Genomic DNA, 21,755 nt, shown 5'->3' with positions numbered 1-21,755 from the left:
ACGGCTACTTTCTGATGAAACCTTCTGCAACCTTTTCAAGTGCAAAACGCACTAAGCAGAGCGCATGAAGGCTGAGCGAGCTACAAAGGTCTGCTCCCAGCTTTAATTCTACTTGTCGATCATGGTTGTTTTCTCCAATTCATTATGCTCTCTCCACTTTATTATTATGAATGAAATTGTTTCTTTCCAATTGATTATGTTACAAAACAAAAGATTCAATTATGCAATTCATTATGCTTTCTCCACTTACTATAAGGAACTTGGAAATCACTTTTTTTCCTCTCAGCGTTAATTTCTGTCCAGTCAATTTGTCTATGGCCAACTAATTACCCATAACCGCCTGCGTGTATACATTTGACCCACGCCATCACTGACTTCGGAAAGTAAAACAAAACGCATCATCGGCAAGTAAACAATTTATTTTTTTTGTTATGTTCCCGAAAACCCAAATTTTGATACATCGAAATTTTGAACTGATCGTAGAAGTCACGTTTTGAATTTGCCTGCTTATCCAAAGCTTACTAATTTCAATCGTTGAACGCTGAACCGACACGGAAGTCCTTCGAAAATTAAAACTTCCGAAAATATTCCGAGGACTTCCGGAAATCTCCGAAGATGTGTTCAGTGCGTGCCCCTCCGATTAGCTCTTGGCCGAAACCGGCCTGTTCGTTTCGAAAAGAAGAATCTGCTTGTGGCCGCCCGTCATAAAGTTGCTCAAAAGTGTTCGAGCAAAATCAACGCACGCTTGCGAGGAGCAGGTTTGAAGATAATTATCAGCCTCGTTCTGGAGCAGCTTTATATCTGTTCGTAACTGCCACTGTCCTCTCACGAATTACTTCTTTGCTCGGACAAGTTCGCACTGAGCAACATACTCCGCCAATAACGGCGTGCTTTCACTGTTGTCGTTAGAAATTCAGTGTCAATATGTTCGGGTTGAATTCATCAAGCCTCGCTTAGGCGAGAATTCAAGCCAGGTACGTAACGCGACTCATTGCAACGAACTCAAGTAATAAGTCTGTTTTAATAAGGGAAATTAACCTCCGTAACCGACAACTACTGCATGTAAAGAAACAGAATTCGCTAAGTTTGTGCACAAGACATACAACCGGGTTTTTCTACTTAACAAGCTTTCTGATCTAGCGATGTGCTTTTCCCGACAGCGCGAAGAGAGAAACCGTTTTCGGACATGTAAATTTATCAGCTGGTTCAGTTGTAGAGCGACGAAAATTATTACCTATTTCAGTGTTATTCTTTCGCAGCTTTTTGTGCAACCATTTTATTGAAGTTCGCAGCTAAAAAGTAGGTCGAATTTTTATGAATGAACGCGAGCCAGCTCCTCAGTTTTCTTCCGAATGCTTGGAGCGAATGACAGAGGTATGAACACAATGTTGTCGGTTGCGTTTATTTACGACGACAAAAGTCCTTTATCGCACGATTGCGACATTGCAGCCGGCGAGGTTCCCTAGCCCATGTTTATTGGTTTTTGCGTTTCGCTCCGTCGATTCAACAGGCATTATCTCAGATGTAAAATCACGAACCGCCGGTCTAACGAAAGTGGATTGTAGTATCAGGTTTACGATTAAAGACCATAAATCTCTCATTTCGTAAATAGGTAAGGCGACTTGTAAAAGCTGCCCCGCAACGTTGTAAAAGTGTTTGTTCTGAATCTATGTCTTAATGTTGTCTCAAAACACATGGCGTTGATTTGGCTCGAGTTTAGACCTTTGACACATTTTCAGTGTGAATTTTGCATGTTTTGAATTTGTCTGCTGATGCGAAACTCAACAGCGGAATATTTCGGCGCTGCAAACTATTTAAACGTTCAAGGAGCGTAATCTCTAAGCGCTTGTTCTACACGGTGAGGTCACCGTCATTTGATAGCTACGATTATGCATATGCAAATTATATTTGCACAAAACTCGTGGCTGGCAACCAATGCTCCGCACTGCGATAGTTGGATCAAAAACTTGGATCAAAAGCTATCGCTTGTTTTTGTATAAACGTTAATAAGTGTTTGACTTACAAGTCTTATGAAGTGTCCCCTGTTCAGTTTCATCAATCATCACTTTAGCAATTGAGTAATATTTTAAAAGCGAAACCATTTGAAATCGTGTCCCTCAGAACGGCTAACCGTCAACACTGAAAACCCGTGGCTCGTATCCAATCGCTTCATTTCAACAACTTTGACAAAATCGAACGTATCTTCACCACGTGGGCAAAATAAGTCGAATACGGAGGCTTCGAAAATTCTCGAGTTCGATTGGTTCTTAAAAATTTGTCATTTCTAAGGCATTTACTACGCAACATTTATTACACTTTGTTGTCGTGCAAGTGTGCACAGAGCCCCCTTAACACGCGCTCGTGACGTAATGAACACACGTTTAGGACCCACAAGTCTTTCTTAGGAAAGCGACTCGGCGTCGAATTCAACATGGCGATGGGTTAAATTAAGCGGGATTTCACCAGTGTTCATGTCTGTTGTAGGTTGGACACTCTGGGGATACACGGCTAAAATCGATTTGTGTCATCCAGGCTTCGTCATGCAACTGGATTAGCTGTGGAACTATCAAATTGAGGTCAGATATTTGCGACTGAAAACGGCCGGAGAGCTGGGGAAGCTCGATCGATTCAAAACAACGCTGTAAACAACGGTCGGTAATTCGTATTTCTCGACCAAATGGATGAGCGTTCCGCTTCTCCAGAGATCGACGTGGTCGGCCATAGCGATCGATCGGGACTGTTTCGCTATCAAAGCGAAAGTTTCTCGACTTCCTCGGGCAGGAATGCAACCGCCTTACATGCAGCGAATCAAACTGGCGCGAAGCGTCTCGCGGCAAATACGAACACGAAAGCAAACAAGGCGGAAACCGTGAATCTTCGCGTTCGAAACATGGGAATGATCACCGTGAAGAAAGAACCCGAGTCAGACGAGGATTGTGAAGTCTCGTATTCCCTCAGCTCCCTTCTCCAAGAGTGTGATTTCGAGCAGGCGCCTCGAGCGAAGACAAGGGCGCTGAAATCGCCAACGTCGCTTGCGATCGCTAAGTCAAAATCTTTGGAGGCAGCTCGTTCTGCGACGGGACGATCGAGGCAGACCTTAGAAAATGTCATCAGCTCGTTGAAATCAGCTCGATCTACAGACACAAACCAACCAAAATTTGCAAAGAAGCCTTCCAGCTTTCAAAACCCGGTAGTTCCCATATCAATGCCTTCGCAAATAGTTTCTGTGGCTCCCACTGCCCAGAGTTCAGTCAGTTTTCCTGGTTCTGGTGTTGCAAGCAGTGGTCCGCAGATTGTTGATGTTCGATCCTTAGCCACCGGTGCGCAAACAGTTTTAAGCGGAGCCGCAGCAAGGAGCACTAGATCCACTACATCAAAGCCGGTCACTCTAAGACCACTTCATTTAAGAGCTGCACCCAATACTAGGATGACAACACTCAATACTAGTCATCCTACGACAGCTGCGTCAAACTTACCTGTAACCACAACACGAGTCCCAGTATCTCAAGTGCAGGCATCGACTGTAAAAATATCCAGTGCTTCAGGTCCAAAGCCTCTAAACATTCGGTTTGTTTTGCCAGCCACTGAGCCATTTAACACCAGTGAATTTCAACAAGTTCTTCAGACCGCACTAGCTACAATAATCAGCCAATCAAAGGGAGTAGATGCAAGTCTGTTACAACAAGCAATCCAAGCAGCATTAACCACTGTCACCAAGACATCTGTTCCTCTGACTGCAAATCAGCTTCAACAAGCCATACAGAGTTCTTTAGCTGTGCTGAGTGCTGCTAGACCAACCCATCAGGTGACTCCTGCGAGTTTAACCCAAGCTCCCAGTATGCATGTACTGCATCCTGCACAAAAGCAGCCTCAAGCTATGGCACCAATGCCACCTCGTGTACCTTCGCAGTCAGATTTAAGAACAGGAGGTCAGGTCTCCTCAGTAACACCAATAGTGTCTTCAGTATCCACAGGGCCGCAAATTGTAACTAATACCAATAGTCTCGTTGTGAATGGTGGTAATCAGTCAGCTTCTGGTGTGGTAACTTCATCAGCTGCACCTCTTAATCAGTCTCCTTTGAACTCAGCAAGAGATGCCCTCATTAAGGCTCTTCAGGAGAAAAGGGTTCTAAACAGCCCTCCATCTTTGTCTTCGTCTTCGTTATCATCCACATCCGAAGCTTCACCTTCTGTAACAGTTCCTGATTCTATTGATGAGCCGTTCTCAGGTTCTCCACCTCCTTCCCCAGTATTGCCAACGCCAGAAGAACCAGCACAAAATTCTACAGTTCCTGATAAATCACAAGCACCAACATCTGCAATATTAGATACAACTTGTACTGCGAAAACTGTGGAGCAAACAACAACTGTTACTAGCATTGCAAGAACCCCTTTAATCGTTCTTAGTTCAGGGACGTTCCTTAGACCAAACCAATCTCCAGTTAATTCTGGAACACAGACAGCTTTGATAAGAATGCCACTGCAGGTACAGGCCTCTCAGGGCAATTCCTCTTCGGCTACACCAGTGACACCAACATTTGCCCCACAGACTACTACTGTGAATTTAATTAGTCAAACAAATGCAACTGTTCAGTCCACTGCACCTTCTCTGCCAGCCTCTAAAATGCCTCCAGTAATGGCACCCACACAGCTTGTACATGTTTCACTAGTACCTGCTACCTCAAGCAACACACCTGTGGCCAAACCAGAAAGCAAACCAACAGCAACAAAAGCTAAAAGTTCTTCTGTCAGTTTTTGTGCTGGGGGATGCTGCAGATATTGTCGGGCGTGCCATGAAAATAATAACGTATGTGGTTTACCTACGTGCCAGAAGGCTTACCCAAACAGAGCAGCTCTTCGAAAACATTACTATTTTAATCCTACTCACAAGTATTTAGTTCCCACGGAGAAGGCATCAATTGCATGCGACAATTTTTTGCCTTTGGAAATTGCTGATTCGCACCGGAGGGCGCGGTTACGTGAACTTTTTAGACGCCTTCCAGATGACGAATTTCTGGATCTTGTCAAGCCTCGAGTGGCCAAAATGATCTCACTTTTTCAGTTACTGGAACAAAAATCCTTTCGTGTTCAGTCTGGCGGCATTTCCGCTTTTAAAATGTTCACAGAGTTTGAACGCTTTAGAAGGGAGGTGGAAGCCAAATTGCTGGAGTTGATTTTGTTGCCGCAAGGCAAAGACCAGGCTAAGGGGACAAAAAGTAGCAGTAAGGATGGAAGCAAACCAGCAGATGCAAAAACGTCAGATGTAGATAATTCTTCACAAGGTGATGAAACCACTCCAGGAGCTGATAAACAAGGCAGTAAAGATTCACTGCCGTCAGACGCAGCCAACACTGACCAGAAACCAGAAAGCTCCACAGCTCAACCCAAGACAGACACTAATCCAAATGCAGGAAGTTCTGCAACAGCAAAGAAGACTGTGGACACCATTTGTTTAGACTCAGATGCCGAAAAATCAGCCACAAGAACTTCAGTTACTGGAGCTGGCTTGGCTAATCATAATGACTCCAGCATTGGAACTACTAATAATGACACAATAACAGTAGAAGACAAGAACGCCAGTGATTCCCCTCCAGTAGAAGAGAAGTCAGCAGAGTCAGGTAAAGAGTCTGGTGATGTCACCCCCACTTCGTTAGTATCATTTCCAAGAAAAGATGGTAAAGGCAAAGAAGGTGAAAAGAAAGATGGTGAGCCGCAATCTGTTGAAGCAAATGAATGTGCAAAATCTTCTGATGGTAAATCCGGAGCTGATCAACCGTCTGAGCAGCCCAAGCAGACTGAAAATGTGGGACACATATCTGATGAATCTACCCCCAAAGATATGACATCAGTGCCAATGGAGATTGATGATAGCAGCAAAGCTTCAAAATTGCAGTCATCTGATGTGATAATGGTGGATGACCAGAGTGAAACCAACTCTTGCAGCAATGTCAAAGAGCTAAAATCAAGGAAAGGAGAGCAGGCAGGAGAAGGTGAAAAACCAATAATTGATCTTGTCAGCAAAGAAGACAATGCAACAGTTGATGCAAATGCTGAAAAAAATTGCGAGGTCGCTGGGAGAAGTGTCAAGGAATCTGCCAATGCAACACAGGAGGATAAAATTACTGAGAAACCTTCTGATGTAGGAAAAGAAATTGCTGCAATGGATGTTGAAGAAGACGGAAACAATTCCAAGACTGGCAGTGAGAAAGGCCAAGTTAAGGAAGCCACTGTTGAGAAAAGAGATGAAGTTGGAAACAAAGTGGATAGTGCAAAGTTAATCAATGATGAAAAAGGGACTGTCAGAGACAGTGACCAAACTGAAAAATCTAAAATGGATCCTGAAAACCAGGTGAAGGAGGGCCAGCAACAAGAGACTACAAAAAACAAAGCAGATGGCGCATGTGAAGGAAGAGAAGTAGAAACTATAGATGTTGACAGTGGTAGTGGTACAAGAACTGCTAGCACTAGTAAGGACACACTTGATGTTCCCATGGTAACAGATAAACCAGGGAGTGGTGGTAGCAAACATCAAGATGCAAACAAGGAGAAAACATCCTTAGAAAAGGACAGCAATCAGGTCAAAGAGGTGGCAAGGTCAAGCAAAAAGGGTGAGGGAACCAATGCCGAATGTTGCACAGATGCGGACAGTAAAGTCAAAGAAACTGGAAAAGCAAGTTCCTCTGAGGTAGCTTCATCTTCAGGTAATACTTTTGGCAACTCTGATGCCACCTCAGCTGGGAGCTCAAACTCCACGCCACAAACAGGAAGTGATGCAGTTAAGAAGAAAAGGAAGTTTATCACCCTGGAAGATCTAGACCTTGGTGATGATGATGATAATGATGAAGATGGGATTGACGAAACTAACATGTTGGATTTCAGTCTTCCATTTGCAGTCAAATGGGGTCGAATTGTCAAAAAAGTGAGGTCAGTAGAGGCCAAGAAAATTGCAAGGAAGGAAAACTACTCAGAGCAAGATATGAAACAATTTATTTACAATAAACCCAAGGATGCCGCCAATGCCGTTATCATTGCTGATTGTCATGCCCATCCAAGCTTCTTCCGTGCCTATGTCATGCCAGCATTGTTGGACAAGCACATTGATGATTTTGGCCTGTTTGGTAAGAAAGTGCTGAGTAGACTTGTCCTTCCAAGGCAAAGATATGTTCAAATCCTTCGAAATGGTATCGGTCCAGAACTAGCCAAGATACTTGGAATAAACATCTTTCCAACATTCAAAAGGATACAGGACACTTGGATGAGCATAAAGAATCCATTGGGGACAACTTCACGCTCATCTTCCTCAAAAACGGTGATTGCTATCGATGCAGCAGATGACATTGAAGTTCCTGATGACGAACCTGCAGTGCCTACAGGAAAGGCAGCTGGACCAACAAATAACTCACAAAATGCTGCTGTCAAAACAAAAGATTCTTATAAGAGGCCAGGTCCAGCTGACAGTATGGAGAATGATAAAAACAAGAGACAGCGAGTGGATAACACAGGTAATCTAGACATTTAATTATAGTTTTCAGGTTTCTCATGCACTGATCTGATCAATCAGGATTGCCAAAAGTTAGGAAATAATCACTAATAATTGCCAGGAAAAAGACAGGGAATATAAGATTTTGTTAGAGAACAGGGCTGTCATTACGTTTTGATTCACCTGTAGCCCCCACAACAAACTTGTTACTTTATGAGTGAATTGTATGGACTACAGTCATGTTCACCGGTAACATCAAGGTTCCATCTAGCATACTTAGCCATATTACATGTAGGTGCTACAGATTACGGCCCTTACTGACTGCCCTGAAGAAGTTCTTAATTTCTTGTGAATGTCATGAAATCACCATAAAACTCATGTGAAGGCTTTTCCCAAATTTTTATAATGAGTGTTATTGATTAATATGGCCATCTCTTGGTCAAAAGTACCATAACTTTGGTCTTTAAAAGACAAAGTGAAGCAAATTTAAAGCATAAATTGTGATTAGGCTGCTGTATTCATTGTTGAGCCAGAGAATGTTTGTTTTCTTTGTGTCATTAAAATTATTAAATGCTCCTTATAATTTATATATCCTTTTGGGTGATGATTTATTTAATATGTTTATCAAATTTTCTTTTTGATCAGTTGTGAAATTCTCATAACCACCTGGTAATTGTTGATGATGTAAATATATTCTGAAGAGAAATTATGTGCTGATCATTTGCAAAATTCTCCTCTCCTGTATGCTTGTTTGTAGGTTAACAGTATGTGGAGAATTTAAGTGATTGTGGTAACTTCTGGTGCTTTTGTGGTAAAATTGGTCAGGGGGCTGCACAGTGATAAAAATGTTGATATCATGAAATTATTTTCCTCTCTTTTGATTTATCTAGCCTGCGAACGCAGATATATTTCCAGCTGTCACTTGTCTCCGCCGAAAATAACGTCTGCGAACCTGAGCCAGGAAACGATTTCTGTGATGTAGGAATTTTACTTAAGCCAATCACAGTTTAGCTCAAGTAGCCCCAGAACTACTGCACGAGGTATTCGCTGTGAGGAGCACTCGAGTTGCATTCTATTATGGAATCTGATTGGCCAAGGAGAAACAAAAGTCATTACGTCACAGAAATTGTTTTCTGGCTCAGGTTCGCAGACGTTATTTTCGGCGGAGATAAGCTACAGCCAGAAATATGTGTGAGTTCGTAGGCTAGATTTATCGAAAGACCTCTGCAAATAAGTCAGCACACAATATTTTGCTGTGTTCTTGTTTCCATAAGCATTGTTCTCTTCATACACTGCGTTGTCAGGTTCTGACATAGGCATCACGTGCTTTGCACTACAGCATTAAAAGCACTGTCCAGCAGCGAAAAGCATGCAGAATGATTTGACATCAGAAGCTGAGCTGCAAAATCCCTGCACCCCTGCACAAATCCCCCAGCCACCCTGAACTCACTCTGTGGAAGACTGCTTGCCAGCAATCTCGTTTCATGTTTAACTTAGCCTAAATTACATTTAGCCTCATTTAAAAGCTATAAAAAACAAGCTCACTGACAAAATGGTGATATTATGTCTTGAGCAACTTTTTTATAACAAGTGATTGTCAGGCATACATGTCGTTTCCAGGTCAATTGCTAACAATTGTTTTGCTTAATTTTCTCTGGTACATGTAACTGCATATTACTAATATCCTGAAGGATGTATTTCCCTTTTATCTTGATGTGTAATTTGATTTGTTGCTAGTTCTTGAAAGGTTCAGGTAGTCTTCAAAAGTCCTACATGAACATGTAAATTCCTTTATATGCTAACTGTTCAAAAAACCAATGAACATTGAAATATTTTTGTGTTCAACTGCCAGGGTAAATGGCCAACAATACACTAATGCAGACTGTATGATGTAGTGTACTCGCTACAAGGAGATATTTAACAGCTCCATCATTTTACCATTCACACTGTTTTTTTTTTTTTGTTTGTTTGTTTTTTTTCATTAATCCTGAATAGATTCCCAGAAAGGTGCAAGCCAGACTAAAGAAAGTAACAAAGGACAGACAGAAAACTCTGAAAAGAGTTCTCAGAGAGATGGAAGTCAGCCAAATGGAGCAAATAAAGCAAGGAAATCTGCTGAAGCAGGCGGCTCAATAAAGGACACACAAGGTAATATAATCCAGGCCGAAGAAAGGAATAAGAACCAAACAGGAAAATCAAACTTGGCACAAACATCTGATAAAACAGCGACACCAGGTACAGTGTATAGTGTAAAGAGCAATTCTTTTTAGTGGATTTCATGTAAGAAAGTTGTATCTCCATTTATTATATGACTGACAAGATTACTTTATTGAGTTTGGCTGAGAGCTGGCCAATTTATCATCAGTTTTTAATATGCACTGCAGTGCAAAGTAACCTAATTAACACATGTGAATTTGCCATTTTCTCAGCCATGCAATAAATAGTCAGAGTAACTGTAAGCAAGTGCAAGCAATTAAAAAGGACTGCAGATATTTTGAAATTCCCTCAAATAACACTGTCTTGCTTGAAGGCTCGTGCAATTTTGAGAGAATTTCAAATATCACTTGTAGTGTTAATCCTTAATTGTACACTCATAATGATTGCTATACTGATGTTGGTTCTGGCAATTTGGTGGGACATCAAGGCTGAAAATATTTCCAAGCAATGATTTGAGAAGAAATTCTCGTCACCTCTCTACTTAACAGTGTTTCAAATTATATTTAAGAAGCCACAATTTTTCATAACTAACACTTGGAAATTAAAGGGTTCAAGATGCAAGAAGAAGCTAGTCTGATAGACTGTGATGTGTGTTGTGATGCAAATTTATAAGCTTTTGTAAACCCTTAGCCCTAGGAGTTGAATTTATATATCAACTTTGGAATTCTCCCAAACTTTTCCTGGTGTTTGCAGGCTATGTAAACAGTGTATCATGTAATATACATGTATTTCTCTAGTCCAAGTCAACTCTTCTGACCTTTTCATCCCTAATAGTTTTCATGTATACTTGTACATGTACATACATGCATGTTTTTTCTTCACTCTGGATTGCCAAATCTAATTATATGTATATCCTGTGGTTCAATTTTACCATTGGTACAATTTTAATTACTGTTTATTTCTTTGTTCTGGCATATGGCAGTACATTATAATTGTATAGGAACAAAAAAAAAATGACAAATTGTACCAAGGGTTATATTGAGCTTACAAATATATACTTGTATGTACACAAAGCAGGGTTTGTTGAAAAAAAAAGTGCTGGCAAGTAAAGTTTTTAATTAATGCAGTTGCTTTCAAGATCTGACAATTTGAACTACATTTTTGTAAATTTCTGAGTGTATATTACAATGATACAGTTGAACCTTTACTAACGGACAGCTCCCTTAACAAACACTAAGTCACACTCCCTGCCACACACCAACAGAGTACATTCTTAAGTTGCAATTCATGGACACCTGTGGAAGAAGACAATTTTTGGTCCCAAGGGCATGATCCCATTGCAAGAGGTATCTCCTGGCAAGAGGTTATCTACTCTGTAGACATGTACAATGTACACTTACACATACAGCCTTGATCATGAACATTGTTCTCCCAATCGCAGAAAGTTTTCCTGACCATTAATAGATGCCGTGATGCCATGTTGTCATGTTTCTGTTTAGATAATAGAGCACAGATGACGTCAACACGTGGCAAGAACAAAAAGGTGGCACACAAGCTGCTAGGCAAGTGTGTGACTAAAGTTCTTACCACATTTTGACATCTTCTGTAAGCTATTACTGAACAGACGCATGGCAACATGGAATCTATCTGTTTTATATAATGAAGAAAGAAAAACATATGTTTTAATGATGTCATCTATATGTCTGTCCTCCAGTAGATTATAAGTAGAACCAGGGCTGTCATTAAGTTTGGATTTACCATTGGTCTTGATCTTCATTATCATCATTGTTCTGTTCTCCTAGTGAAGAACTGGGCTGCTGCCTCTCTGCTTCCAGGCTATCCTATTCACTACAGCTGATGCTGCCTCTGCGCAAAATTTTAATCCTTTCTCCTTAATCTCCATTTCCACTGTTTTCCTCCATGTGTCTGGCCTCCAGTAGGAGACGAGGCTATTGCATATGCTCAGGCATTACAGCTGGCTACGGGCCGGGTTATGGCCCTTATTAGCAGCTCTGAGAACCAATCAAATGTGAGAATAATTTGACTTTTATAATCTTACTTCCACATCAACATGACGTGATCATCTTTCTTCCAGGAGATCATACACATGAAAGCAGCAACATGTTAATCCACTGTATGCACGGCGAAATAAAACTCTGCGTTAAAATTTTTGAGCATTCTTTACTTGTTGCCAGTAAATGTGCAATATTAGAAATCTATAATTCAGGTTTTTTTACTCCTTAGTTGTCAACGTAGAAACTGAAAAAGAGAAAAACAGAGCCACAAGTTCAACGAGTGTACCCGAGAAAGAGACTACTCCGCAACCTGTTGTGGATGAGACAGATGGTAAGTTAAGCTACAAATAGTTTGTTGTTTTTTTTCTTTTTCTCTGAACTCAACTGTGGTTTCTGTGATAACTTGTTGGCTACTTGAAGAGTAATATATTACTACTTCCTTGGGGTGGAATTCTGCATGGTCTCCCTGTGATCAATCAACAGTTACCTTCTAACACATTTTCAGGGGATCTTGACAAATTCGCCTTCATGATACCCATAAATTGATACAGCATGCATGGTGTCCCTGTGATCCATTACAAGTTACCTTCAACACTTTTGACAAATTCATGATGATACCCATAAATCTATACACCTACAGGGTAGGTCTGTGATGTTCAAAGCACGGTTGAGCTTTTCCAGGATAATTGTCACCTAAATGAAGCCACCTTAGCAAGTTATCAACATCACAGTTGTGACATGACTCACATTTCACAGGACTAAGCCATGATGAGATGAGATCAGTCTACTCCTTTTTGACTGAACCTTTTTGTAACTTGTAGGACCTGATACAGACAGTGTTGTACTCATGAGTGTGGACCAGGAACAAGATCCTAAATCTTCAGATGTGGCCACTAAAGGTATGTATCAACAGCTCTTAGTCACTGTGTATGACATTCATAGTGTGCGTGCAGAGTTGATGTGTATAAAATTGTACTTGTAACATGAATGACTCTGTATTAGACTGCAATGTAACATAGTTTGATGCAACTTGGGCAGTGCAAGTCTACAATTTAGAAGTCATCTTGTGCGTATGTTGTGGTTCAATATAACCCTTGGTACAAATTTGTATTTCTGTTTTATTTTTTGATACACCTTATAATATATTACCTTACACCAGAACAAATGGCCAATTCCCTCTATGACATGTGTCTGCAGGGAGTCATGGTGGCTGTATTCATTAAAACAAATATCCAGTCTGAGATGATGGATACAGCTGCTATGAAAAATCCTTGCAGGCATGGCTCAAAGGGGGAATTGGCCATTAGAATACCAAATTGTACCAATGGCAAAATTTAACCACAACATTTCATAACACAACAGGAGATTCATATGGTGGAGCCACAGTATAATAAAAAGCCAAGAGACTGCAAAAATGTGTTTATTATAAATATAATATTATAATGGTGGTTCACTGTTGGTTACACTGTAAAACCCCTGTTTATTATAAATAAATTCTTGGGAAACTTTCAAAATCCTTGTTATCTTGTGGTTTGGTTTCTATCAATAATTTAGTCATCAGACTATTTGTGTGTGCAAATTAATATGTACTAATTAATGATGGACCAATTATTATTGGTAAATAAATATGTCTGGCCAAAACAGGGATTTGAAAGAACTCATGTTATGCCACATGTGTGTAATATTTTTTTTTCCAGCTCTGGCTTAAATCCATACATTTTACTCTAAATTTGGTTAGACTGAAGAAAATTCTTCATTCTACCAGAGAATCAATTCAAAGACTTTGTTTGTAAAATACATGTATCAGGGTTTCGCTTCTAATTAAAAAGGTTTCTACTCAGCTGCACTTACGTTAATGTTGTCCGGGTGTAAAACTGTTTTCATCTCACTAATCCATCGTACAGTTATTGCTCAAATTTGTTTATCTTTACAAAAGAAAACGAAGCTGTTATTGAAAAGGCTGTTAGTAACTGCAGTGGTTTCTAATGCGTCTATCCCATAAATACATACATGTACAAATGACAAAAATAGCAATGCTTGGGCCTTAAGTTACAATAGTTTTTAGAAATGATGATTGTCAAAAGTCCACACAGAAAGAAAAAAAATTTCCATGCTTTGTTATTTTTCTGGATGATGTGCATACTAGATACATGTAAGTGCTGTCTTTTTTGTCCGACTGGATTCTTTACTAACCTTGGGTATTTTTTACAATGCGAGACTTTTTGTGTGTGCTATATGGGGCGGAAGCAGAGGAGGCTACTGATATCTGAATCAAATAAGACACGGGCTGAAAGCCATTTTACAGTCCCTTGTTTAGTGGTCAGGTCTGTGAAAAGAAGCAAGGTTAGAGTTGACTTTGTCATGATACAAACCTTGTTAACTACTTTTCAAATGTAAATTATTCTGTTATCATGCTAACTGCAGTCAAACCCCTATTACTTGTAGGCAGACACCTATAAATGGTCACCCCTATTAGGCGGCCAGTAATCAAAGTCCCAATGATGGCTTTTCTATTATTTTCTCATCCCCAGAGGCGTGGCCTCTGGGGACAAGAATGCAACTTGACGTGACATTTGAGACAATGCATTGCACATGATAAAATAATTTCTCAGAAATGAAATAAAAAACGAAACTGATGACAAAGCTTTTTTGTGTAATATTGTCTGACAGCTAGTACCGGTATAATACAATAACATGTTCCATATTCGGCCACAAATTTCCAGTTAAAATATTTTTCATTGCAGCAGAAATGCCTGGTCAGAGTGTCCTACCAGGCTAAGCTTTTACCTGTCAAAACCTCAAATTTACTGGACAATTTATTGTCCAATGACTGACTGTTATTCGCAGGCTTGTGTTATTGATCATGAATTTCATCATAACATTATCAAAGTACGGTAGCTGTGGATCCACAATGTGATAACCGAGTGGATCTGCAGACTACTTTGACAATGTTATGTCAAAATTCATCGTCAATAACAGGACAGATGCATGAAAAACTAACATCAATTTCTTTCTTACAGTAAAAAATTGTCAAATTTTCTGCTCTCGCACGTTGGCAAATCACACAAATTATATATTCATGTGTCTGTCTGCTTATTGACAATGAAAATTAGCCTAATGAGCGTGCATGAATTTCTGCAGTTATTGTAATGGTCTATTGCTAATACATTTTTGTATCCAACAGACAAATTAAAGAGTTAACTCAAGAATGACAAAATTATGTTTTGATTTTGTAGGTGCCTTTTAACACAATATAACACAAGAAAACAATGAGATAAAAAAATAATGTGACCTGTGGCTATTTTCATTACTAAGCTGAAAAATGAGGTGTTGAATGTGATGTGTTACATGAACAGTGCAAAGTTTGTTGAAGTTAAAGTTTGATATGTGAAGGAAAGAAGCACTACTTACATGTTCAAAGCCACTTTTTGCACCTTGGTGAACAAAGCTAAGAGTCATATACATGTATGTGTTCTTTAAGGCAAGTGCATGTATTGTGTAGATGCATCAAGAATATGATCACTTATGAGGTATATTTATCTCGTCCAGTTAGATGAGTTCTTTGGGAAGTGGAAAAGTCCTTTTCTGAGATGAGTGGTACATGTATCTAGAGGGGGAGTTTACACCCTGATACAAGAAAGTTGTAAAGAAAATATATTAGTGTTAAGTTCTTTGGCATTATCGGCAGAATAATTATTATCATTTGTTGTATTTTAGCGGGTACAACATCTTCTGTTGCTGTTGAAAAATCTCCATGTAGTACCACCTCTGCCAAGGCAACCCCAACATCTTCCTGCTCAACAAGCAAGCCATCAACTAGTGTGGAAGACCCATCATCCAAAACCTGTGCTTCATCTATAATCCCCGCAAAGGCAACAATCTACACCAGTGGTGCAGGCAAAAAAGGAGTTTCTTCAGTTCCCCTCCCAACAACGAAAGGTTCTCCATTGTTCTTGGTTCCTGTGGAGAGGATTTCCCCTAAACTTGTAGAGCAGTATATCCAGCAAGGGAAAGGGGATGGCATGAAAACCAGGAGCAGTGACAAGAAAAAGGCTAAAAAGCCAAAGCAAGGTTCACAGGTCCTTGTTCTCATTCCATCATCCAACCCAAACGGCAGTCCCACTATCCAAACGTTGACATCAGCTGAACAGCTTGAGAGCACTGGAGGTAAGAAACCGCTACTACTGCTTCCAGCTGATAAAGTGCCCAAGTCTATTGCCAGTCAGTCACAGACTGTCCGCAGGAAGATGGTGATCACTATGGTTGCGCCCTCAAGTGGAGCTGTGACGGGGACAAAAGCAAAGGCATCATCAATGCAGAATGTCTCAGCCACAAGTACATCATCATCAGGTTTGTGGCTTGATTTTTTTACACATTTACCTTTGCACCTTTGTGTAGATGTGGTGGCCTCATGGTTAGTGCGCTCTAATCCTGATCTAGCAGTTCAGGTTCATGTCCTGGCCATGGACATTGGGTTGTGTTCTTGGGCAAGACACTGTACTCTCACAGTTCCTCTCTCCACCCATGTGTGTAAATGGGTGCCGGCAAACTTTATGCTGGGGGCCAACCTTGTGATGGACAAGTGTCCCATCCAAGGGGAGTAGAAGTACTACTGACAAAAAGTAACAACTAGATGTTATCTGGAAAATCAGAAGAGAGAGAGAGAGGAGGGGGGAACAAACATAAAATAATGTAGCTGAACTATCTGCAGTTTTATTCACTTGATTTATTCCAATGCTACATTGTGAAGTTAGTATAGGTAATCATACGGTTTCGAGTTCAATTTGGAATTAATTTGCACGAGTGAGTTTTTCAAAAAGCTGAAATTGCACGAGCCGCTTCGGCGAGTGCAATTTCAGCTTTTTGAAAAACTCATAAGTGCAAATTAACTCCAAATTGAACGAGAAAAACCGTATGATTACTTATTAATAATGTAAACATGAAAAAATTCGCGCGGAGGAAGTGCCGGAAGATCTTTCTCGAAGCCATTTTTTCTCATTTGAGAAAACTTTTTTCAAAGTTTCAGCACAAAATTTTCATCATCATTTTACATGATATCATTTTCTTAGAAAAGTTGCTATTTTCTTACAGTCAATCATAATCCAGAATTTCGATGTGTAATTTGCACTGGTGTTACACTTTTTGCACTGATGTTACATTTTTTGCACTGGTGTTACACTTGAACTGCACTGCTCTTAGCCAATCAGCATCGAGTAATTTTTTCATGTGTATTATTAACTATATAAATATTTTGGGTTCCCTTTGGAAAAGCTGCAGAGGGAAAGAATTAATACCTTTTGCCCCTAGCTTTTTCTATGTTCTTGTGCAATAGTTGCACATACTAATTATTAGTCTCTGCATGTAAACAGTCATGGGGGGGGGGGGGGCTACTCCCTATAATGGCCTATGTGGGGAGCGGGGTACCTTTTTCAGGCTTAAGATTTATAATAGGGTAGGGATTCCACAAATTGAGGTATTTGAAAAGGTAGGGAAATCTGTCATTTAGTTATTTTGAAGGGCCTGTAAAAAAAATATTTTGAACAGATGCACCTTATGGCTGTATCATTTAATTTATTAGGCACTACATTAAAATGACAAGAAGACTTCCTTATTTGGCAATTTATTCATAATATGAGCTAGTTATATGAGTATGTGAAATGGGTACCTTGTTTTCAATTAAAGGTATACCACGAAGTGGAGATGTGTAGAACTGCATGTACATAATCAAGCTAGAAGCCTGAAGGTCAGCACACACCAGGGGACAAGGCACCAACCATACCAAACTGTAAGGGGTACCTTTTCTGTCAAAATAGGGAAGGGGGACCTAGGAACAGAGCCTCCTTGTACAGAACTTTGTAGAGTAGCTCTCCCCTCAGGGGGGGGGGGGGGGGGGATAAAAGGGTGTAGTCTCTGCAACCATTCCCCTCATGTAGACTCTTTTATAAACTTGTTGCATGGACTAGTTTTGGGGATTTGTCACCTCGTGTGTGCTGACCTTAAAGGTTCTAGCTTGATAATTTATGTACGTGCAGTTCTACACAAGTCCACTTCATGTCTGTATCTGGTAGTTAACAATTATTCCACGACGTCCAACAAGCATGAGTGGAATAGAACATGGTATAATGGCTCATAACCCATGATGTCTAGGCCAATGAAAACTTTCGAATTGCATTATCCAATGATCACGTCTTTAATAATGCTTGATATTCCCCCACAATATTGTTCTTTAACTTCATTACAGGGGTTTAGAAAAGAGATGCAGCGTTCTTTAGTACAAGGTACGTGAAGGGGGTACCTTCAATAAAAGGTGTACCAAAGGAGTACCCCCCCCCCCCCGTTTTCCTCCCGCTGTGACTAAAAGGAGGTAATCATATGACCCACAGTTACACGAGATTTTAGATGTTAAGTTGTTCATTTGTTTGTTCATTCAAGGCCCCGCTGGCCAGTCAGGTGAGCCTACTTCAGCAGTCCAATCAGTAAAGGGACCCATAATGAGTACACAAGAAGGCAAAGCTAACACAGCTGCAACAAAAGGCAAAAGCAACCGCAGCAAACCAACTACAGGATCGGGCTCCAGCGCGTCAGTGGACCGCAGTGCAAGGAGTTTAGCTTCAGTCGTCAATAATACCTCAGCTCTTAACTTGTCCGCTAAAGATAGCTCTGCTTCCAGTAAACAGTCAGGATCTGGAACTGGACTGACTGCTGGAGATAACGCTGACTCGCAGGGTGCTGCAGGGTCAAAAGAATCTGGTGAGGTGCCCAGTTCTGACGGAGCAAGTGATTCTCTCAAAGAGTCATCCACCGACAAAGAATCCGCCAGCAATAAAGAAAGTATTGAAGATGGCGACTCTGCCCCAGCTGCTTCTGAAGCGTCGACATCTGCTGCAGCCTCTGGTGGTGATCTCGTCGGTAACCAATCCACCTCCAGTAACACTGAGCTTGATCTGTTAGGATCATCCATGCTGCCGAGTGATTTTACTTTAGACAGTTTGCTGAAAGACATTGAAGAGGATGGCTCAGGTGACAAAGCAAATGAAATGCCACCCCTTGATGTTTCAGAAATAATCAGAAGTTTCGAGGACTTGCCTGTTGAATCTGACAATAGCACTGCAGGAGATTCATCGCTCTTGGACACTGGAGGTGATACAAGTACCGTGGGTGGTTCCTCAGAGGGACGTAATGACATCCAGATGGCAAGCAGTATACCGGGAAGATCATCTCTCCAGGATGAACATAGCTACGCTCAGTCCAGGAGACAGTCACCAAGGAGAACACCAGCGTCTTCAAAGCCACCATCAGGGAGGTCAACACCAGATGTCCCCGACTACGAATATGGCTTAAGGAAAACTTCATCTCCCAGTAAGTCAGGTATCTTTGTAACTTATCTGTAACAATTTACAATAATAACGTATTAGTAAGAAAGCCAATTCCCAAGGCTTTGTACATGTACTGTGTTATTAACTGCCCTGTGACAGCTACATATGACAAGCCTGGTACAACCCTGAGGTTAAGATACTGGCCTTGGTAAGAAGATCGAGTCTAATATCCAGCCATCTTGGTCAATAAAGTATTTACCTTATGGCGTACGCGCACCACTATTTCAGTTGCGTGATACAGCAGGCAATCCCGAGCGGGAAAGATAACCCCATCTTGCCTGCTCGGATAGCCAATCACAGTGCAGGATTTGTGTTCTCATACCCGCTTGTGGGGCTAGCCATATAAATGAAAAATAAGGTTTTACATTGCATGTCAAGTTGCAAATGAAAGTGATAACACAGGCCAGAGCCAAACTCTTGTTCAGGATCGTCAAGTACAAAAGAAGAGCAGCACTTCAATTTGCGTCTACAAACTGTGTTGTAGGATTGCTACATGTCAGGATAATGTTGGCAACTGCATCGACACTTTTTTTTTCGTTGCGGTGCTGCTGTGACCATTTTGTTCTTTTCTTTCTGTTTAGGTGGCTCTAAAGAAGACTCGGACGTCGATGAAGGATCTCCCCCCCGTAAACGCCGCAAAGCACCCACAAGAACCTCTGCGAGGTCCTCACCACAAGTGACCTTTGTGCCTGATAAAGTTGTCCCTGGTAAAAGCCCCCAAAGCTCTTCTGCAAAAGCCAAAGGACGAAAACAGTGATCCTGCTGAAGATCTAAATTGATTCTCAGCTGATCTGGCGTTGACCTGTGTTCGGCTTGTTAGTTATATGTTGAGATATCGATTTAACTCTTCATGACTGAATCTGCACACTCCAGCACTCAAACCCTTACTCAAACCTATAGTGTGTAACGATTCAAATGAAAGCTATTGAGCAGCACTTCCCTTTGGTACTGTTCATTACGTTGTGCAAGGTGGTGCTAACTTTTACGTCTGTGGATGAAACCCCAGTGTGCGACCATTCAAATGAATGCTATTGATCAGTTCTTCCATGTGGTACTGTTTATTATGCTGTACAAGTTTGTTCTAGCTTTATATTAGTGGGCGATATCCTTGGGTGTGGGTATTCAAATAACAGCTATCGAGTCGACCACCAACCGCGTATATTGAGGTGTTACTGTAAACTCGTTATTGCATAACTCAAAATACAAACTTCAGGGAACGAACGAAAGAATTGCTTGCGAGGTATTTAACTTCGGAGACGTTTATTGTGAACTTTCTCTTTCAACGACCTTTGCAATAAGTAGGTATTTTCACTCATTACCAAGAAATGCCAATGTATCGTTTTCGATAATTCGTTTCGTTAGCTTATTCCAGTTAAAATCGTTTCACGTTGGAGACGACAGTTCAATTGCATCGTAGGGGTATTTTTGACACGCCAGGATTTATGGAAGATGAGTTTAACGATACATGTAGGAAGGGAGATGAACATATTTTTACCTTGTAATATCAAATTTATCGTATTCGCTTCAAACAAAACTGATTTGTTGATATGATGCCGATTCGCTTTTATCCAGTGCGAGTTTTTGGTGAATTACTCTGGCAATGGTAATCACTCGACGAGATAATTAATTTATCGAACTCTTCATATCGTCAGAGTGCTTGCTATGTTTTAGATCTTAGAGGCATTTGATTAAATCATACGCAACTTTTTTCTGCTCTTGGTGTGTGACTACAGTTGTACTAGTCAGTTGTCTTGTTTCAGTGCAGACCGCGGAAAGCGCGGGAATTTGTCCGTGAAATTAGCAGCGAAATGAGGTTACATCACAACAGCAGTAGAGATCAATTGCTTTTCAAATTCTTGTTGGGAAAAAAAAATGTCAACTAGTCTTAACTTTTACGTTGAATACCCTCTTTTGGGCTTACGAAATCGGATCTGAAATAGTAAGCTCTCTGACAGTCAATAAGAAAGAAAAGAACAACCCAGCTTTAAGGTTGAAGGTTGTACCTCTTTTAGTTAGAATTTAGGGTGGAAGATTATTTCTTCATTCGTCATTTCTTACAGACTCTCGTTCGTGTTAGCGTTATTAAAACAAGTGTGTAACCTTTGGAATCTTTCAACGTGTCAGACCTCGCATAGGAAATTTATACGTCTTAACTACTTTATGTGCTATATTATTAATATAACGTTTGCTACTTGACCTTCGTGATTTGTAATAAAGGTCTGGATGTCAGTTTCGTTTTTATCTTTTTATATTGTTTTGTTTTTGTAGATTTCCTTTGATAGAGAGGTTTTCAATTGAGTGCCGTAAAACCAAAACCAAAGTTATCGCTCTAGCCAATCACAAAGGACACAGACAATCCAATGAGCCAGTCAAATCTCGAAGTGACTACATGTAGCTCACGAAAAGCGCGGGAAAACCAGTGCGAACGAGTCACGATTGGTTTTGGTTTTACTTCTGATTGGATCAAAAAGCGGCGCGAATTTTTAAGCCAATCGTGTAGCGTATTAGCGCAAAACCAATTACTTTCTTTACGATAACTGCCGAAATCCTCACGGGCTCATTGGCTAACTTTCATTGTCAATAACCGGACAGACACATGAATTTATAATTTATGCGATGCGTCAGTCGGACTACTTTGGCAATGTTATGACGAAATTCATGATCAATAACAGGACAGACGCATGAAAAACTGATGTCAGTTTGTTGATTCGACAATCAAATGAAAAC

At 40.6% G+C, this 21,755-nt stretch overlaps 1 protein-coding gene across 3 annotated transcripts; it reads left to right on the top strand.

The window, feature by feature from the left end:
• Nucleotides 1–651: 651 nt before the first annotated feature.
• LOC110058688 (uncharacterized) lies at nucleotides 652–21,257 on the top strand. 3 transcript variants are annotated; one of them, XM_020765341.2, is made up of 8 exons: nucleotides 652–974; nucleotides 2,485–7,502; nucleotides 9,476–9,715; nucleotides 11,882–11,983; nucleotides 12,474–12,551; nucleotides 15,370–16,002; nucleotides 18,085–19,020; nucleotides 19,610–21,257. In XM_020765341.2, the coding sequence occupies exons 2-8, from the start codon at nucleotides 2,678–2,680 to the stop codon at nucleotides 19,783–19,785; spliced, it is 6,990 nt and encodes a 2,329-aa protein (XP_020621000.2). In that variant the 5' UTR covers nucleotides 652–974; nucleotides 2,485–2,677; the 3' UTR covers nucleotides 19,786–21,257. The 3 variants fall into 3 exon arrangements, with proteins under 3 accessions (XP_020621000.2, XP_020620999.2, XP_020621001.2); XM_020765340.2 differs by lacking the exon at nucleotides 652–974 and having other exon boundaries at nucleotides 2,324–7,502; XM_020765342.2 differs by lacking the exon at nucleotides 652–974 and having other exon boundaries at nucleotides 2,327–7,502; nucleotides 18,085–19,011.
• Nucleotides 21,258–21,755: the final 498 nt, after the last annotated feature.

This window comes from Orbicella faveolata, unplaced genomic scaffold, assembly GCF_042242905.1.
Source record: "Orbicella faveolata isolate gen_17 unplaced genomic scaffold, um_ofav_v1 contig_13, whole genome shotgun sequence".
NCBI lineage: Eukaryota > Metazoa > Cnidaria > Anthozoa > Scleractinia > Merulinidae > Orbicella > Orbicella faveolata.
Note: the sequence above shows the minus strand (reverse complement) of the source record. Positions and strands in the feature narration are given on the sequence as shown.

Coding starts and splice junctions, on each gene's coding strand:
- LOC110058688 (XM_020765341.2), top strand. CDS start 2,678: ATGGATGAGCGTTCCGCTTCTCCAGAGATCGACGTGGTCGGCCATAGC. Junction 7,503..9,475: donor ACAGCGAGTGGATAACACAG/GTAATCTAGACA, acceptor AATCCTGAATAG/ATTCCCAGAAAGGTGCAAGC. Junction 11,984..12,473: donor TGTTGTGGATGAGACAGATG/GTAAGTTAAGCT, acceptor TGTAACTTGTAG/GACCTGATACAGACAGTGTT.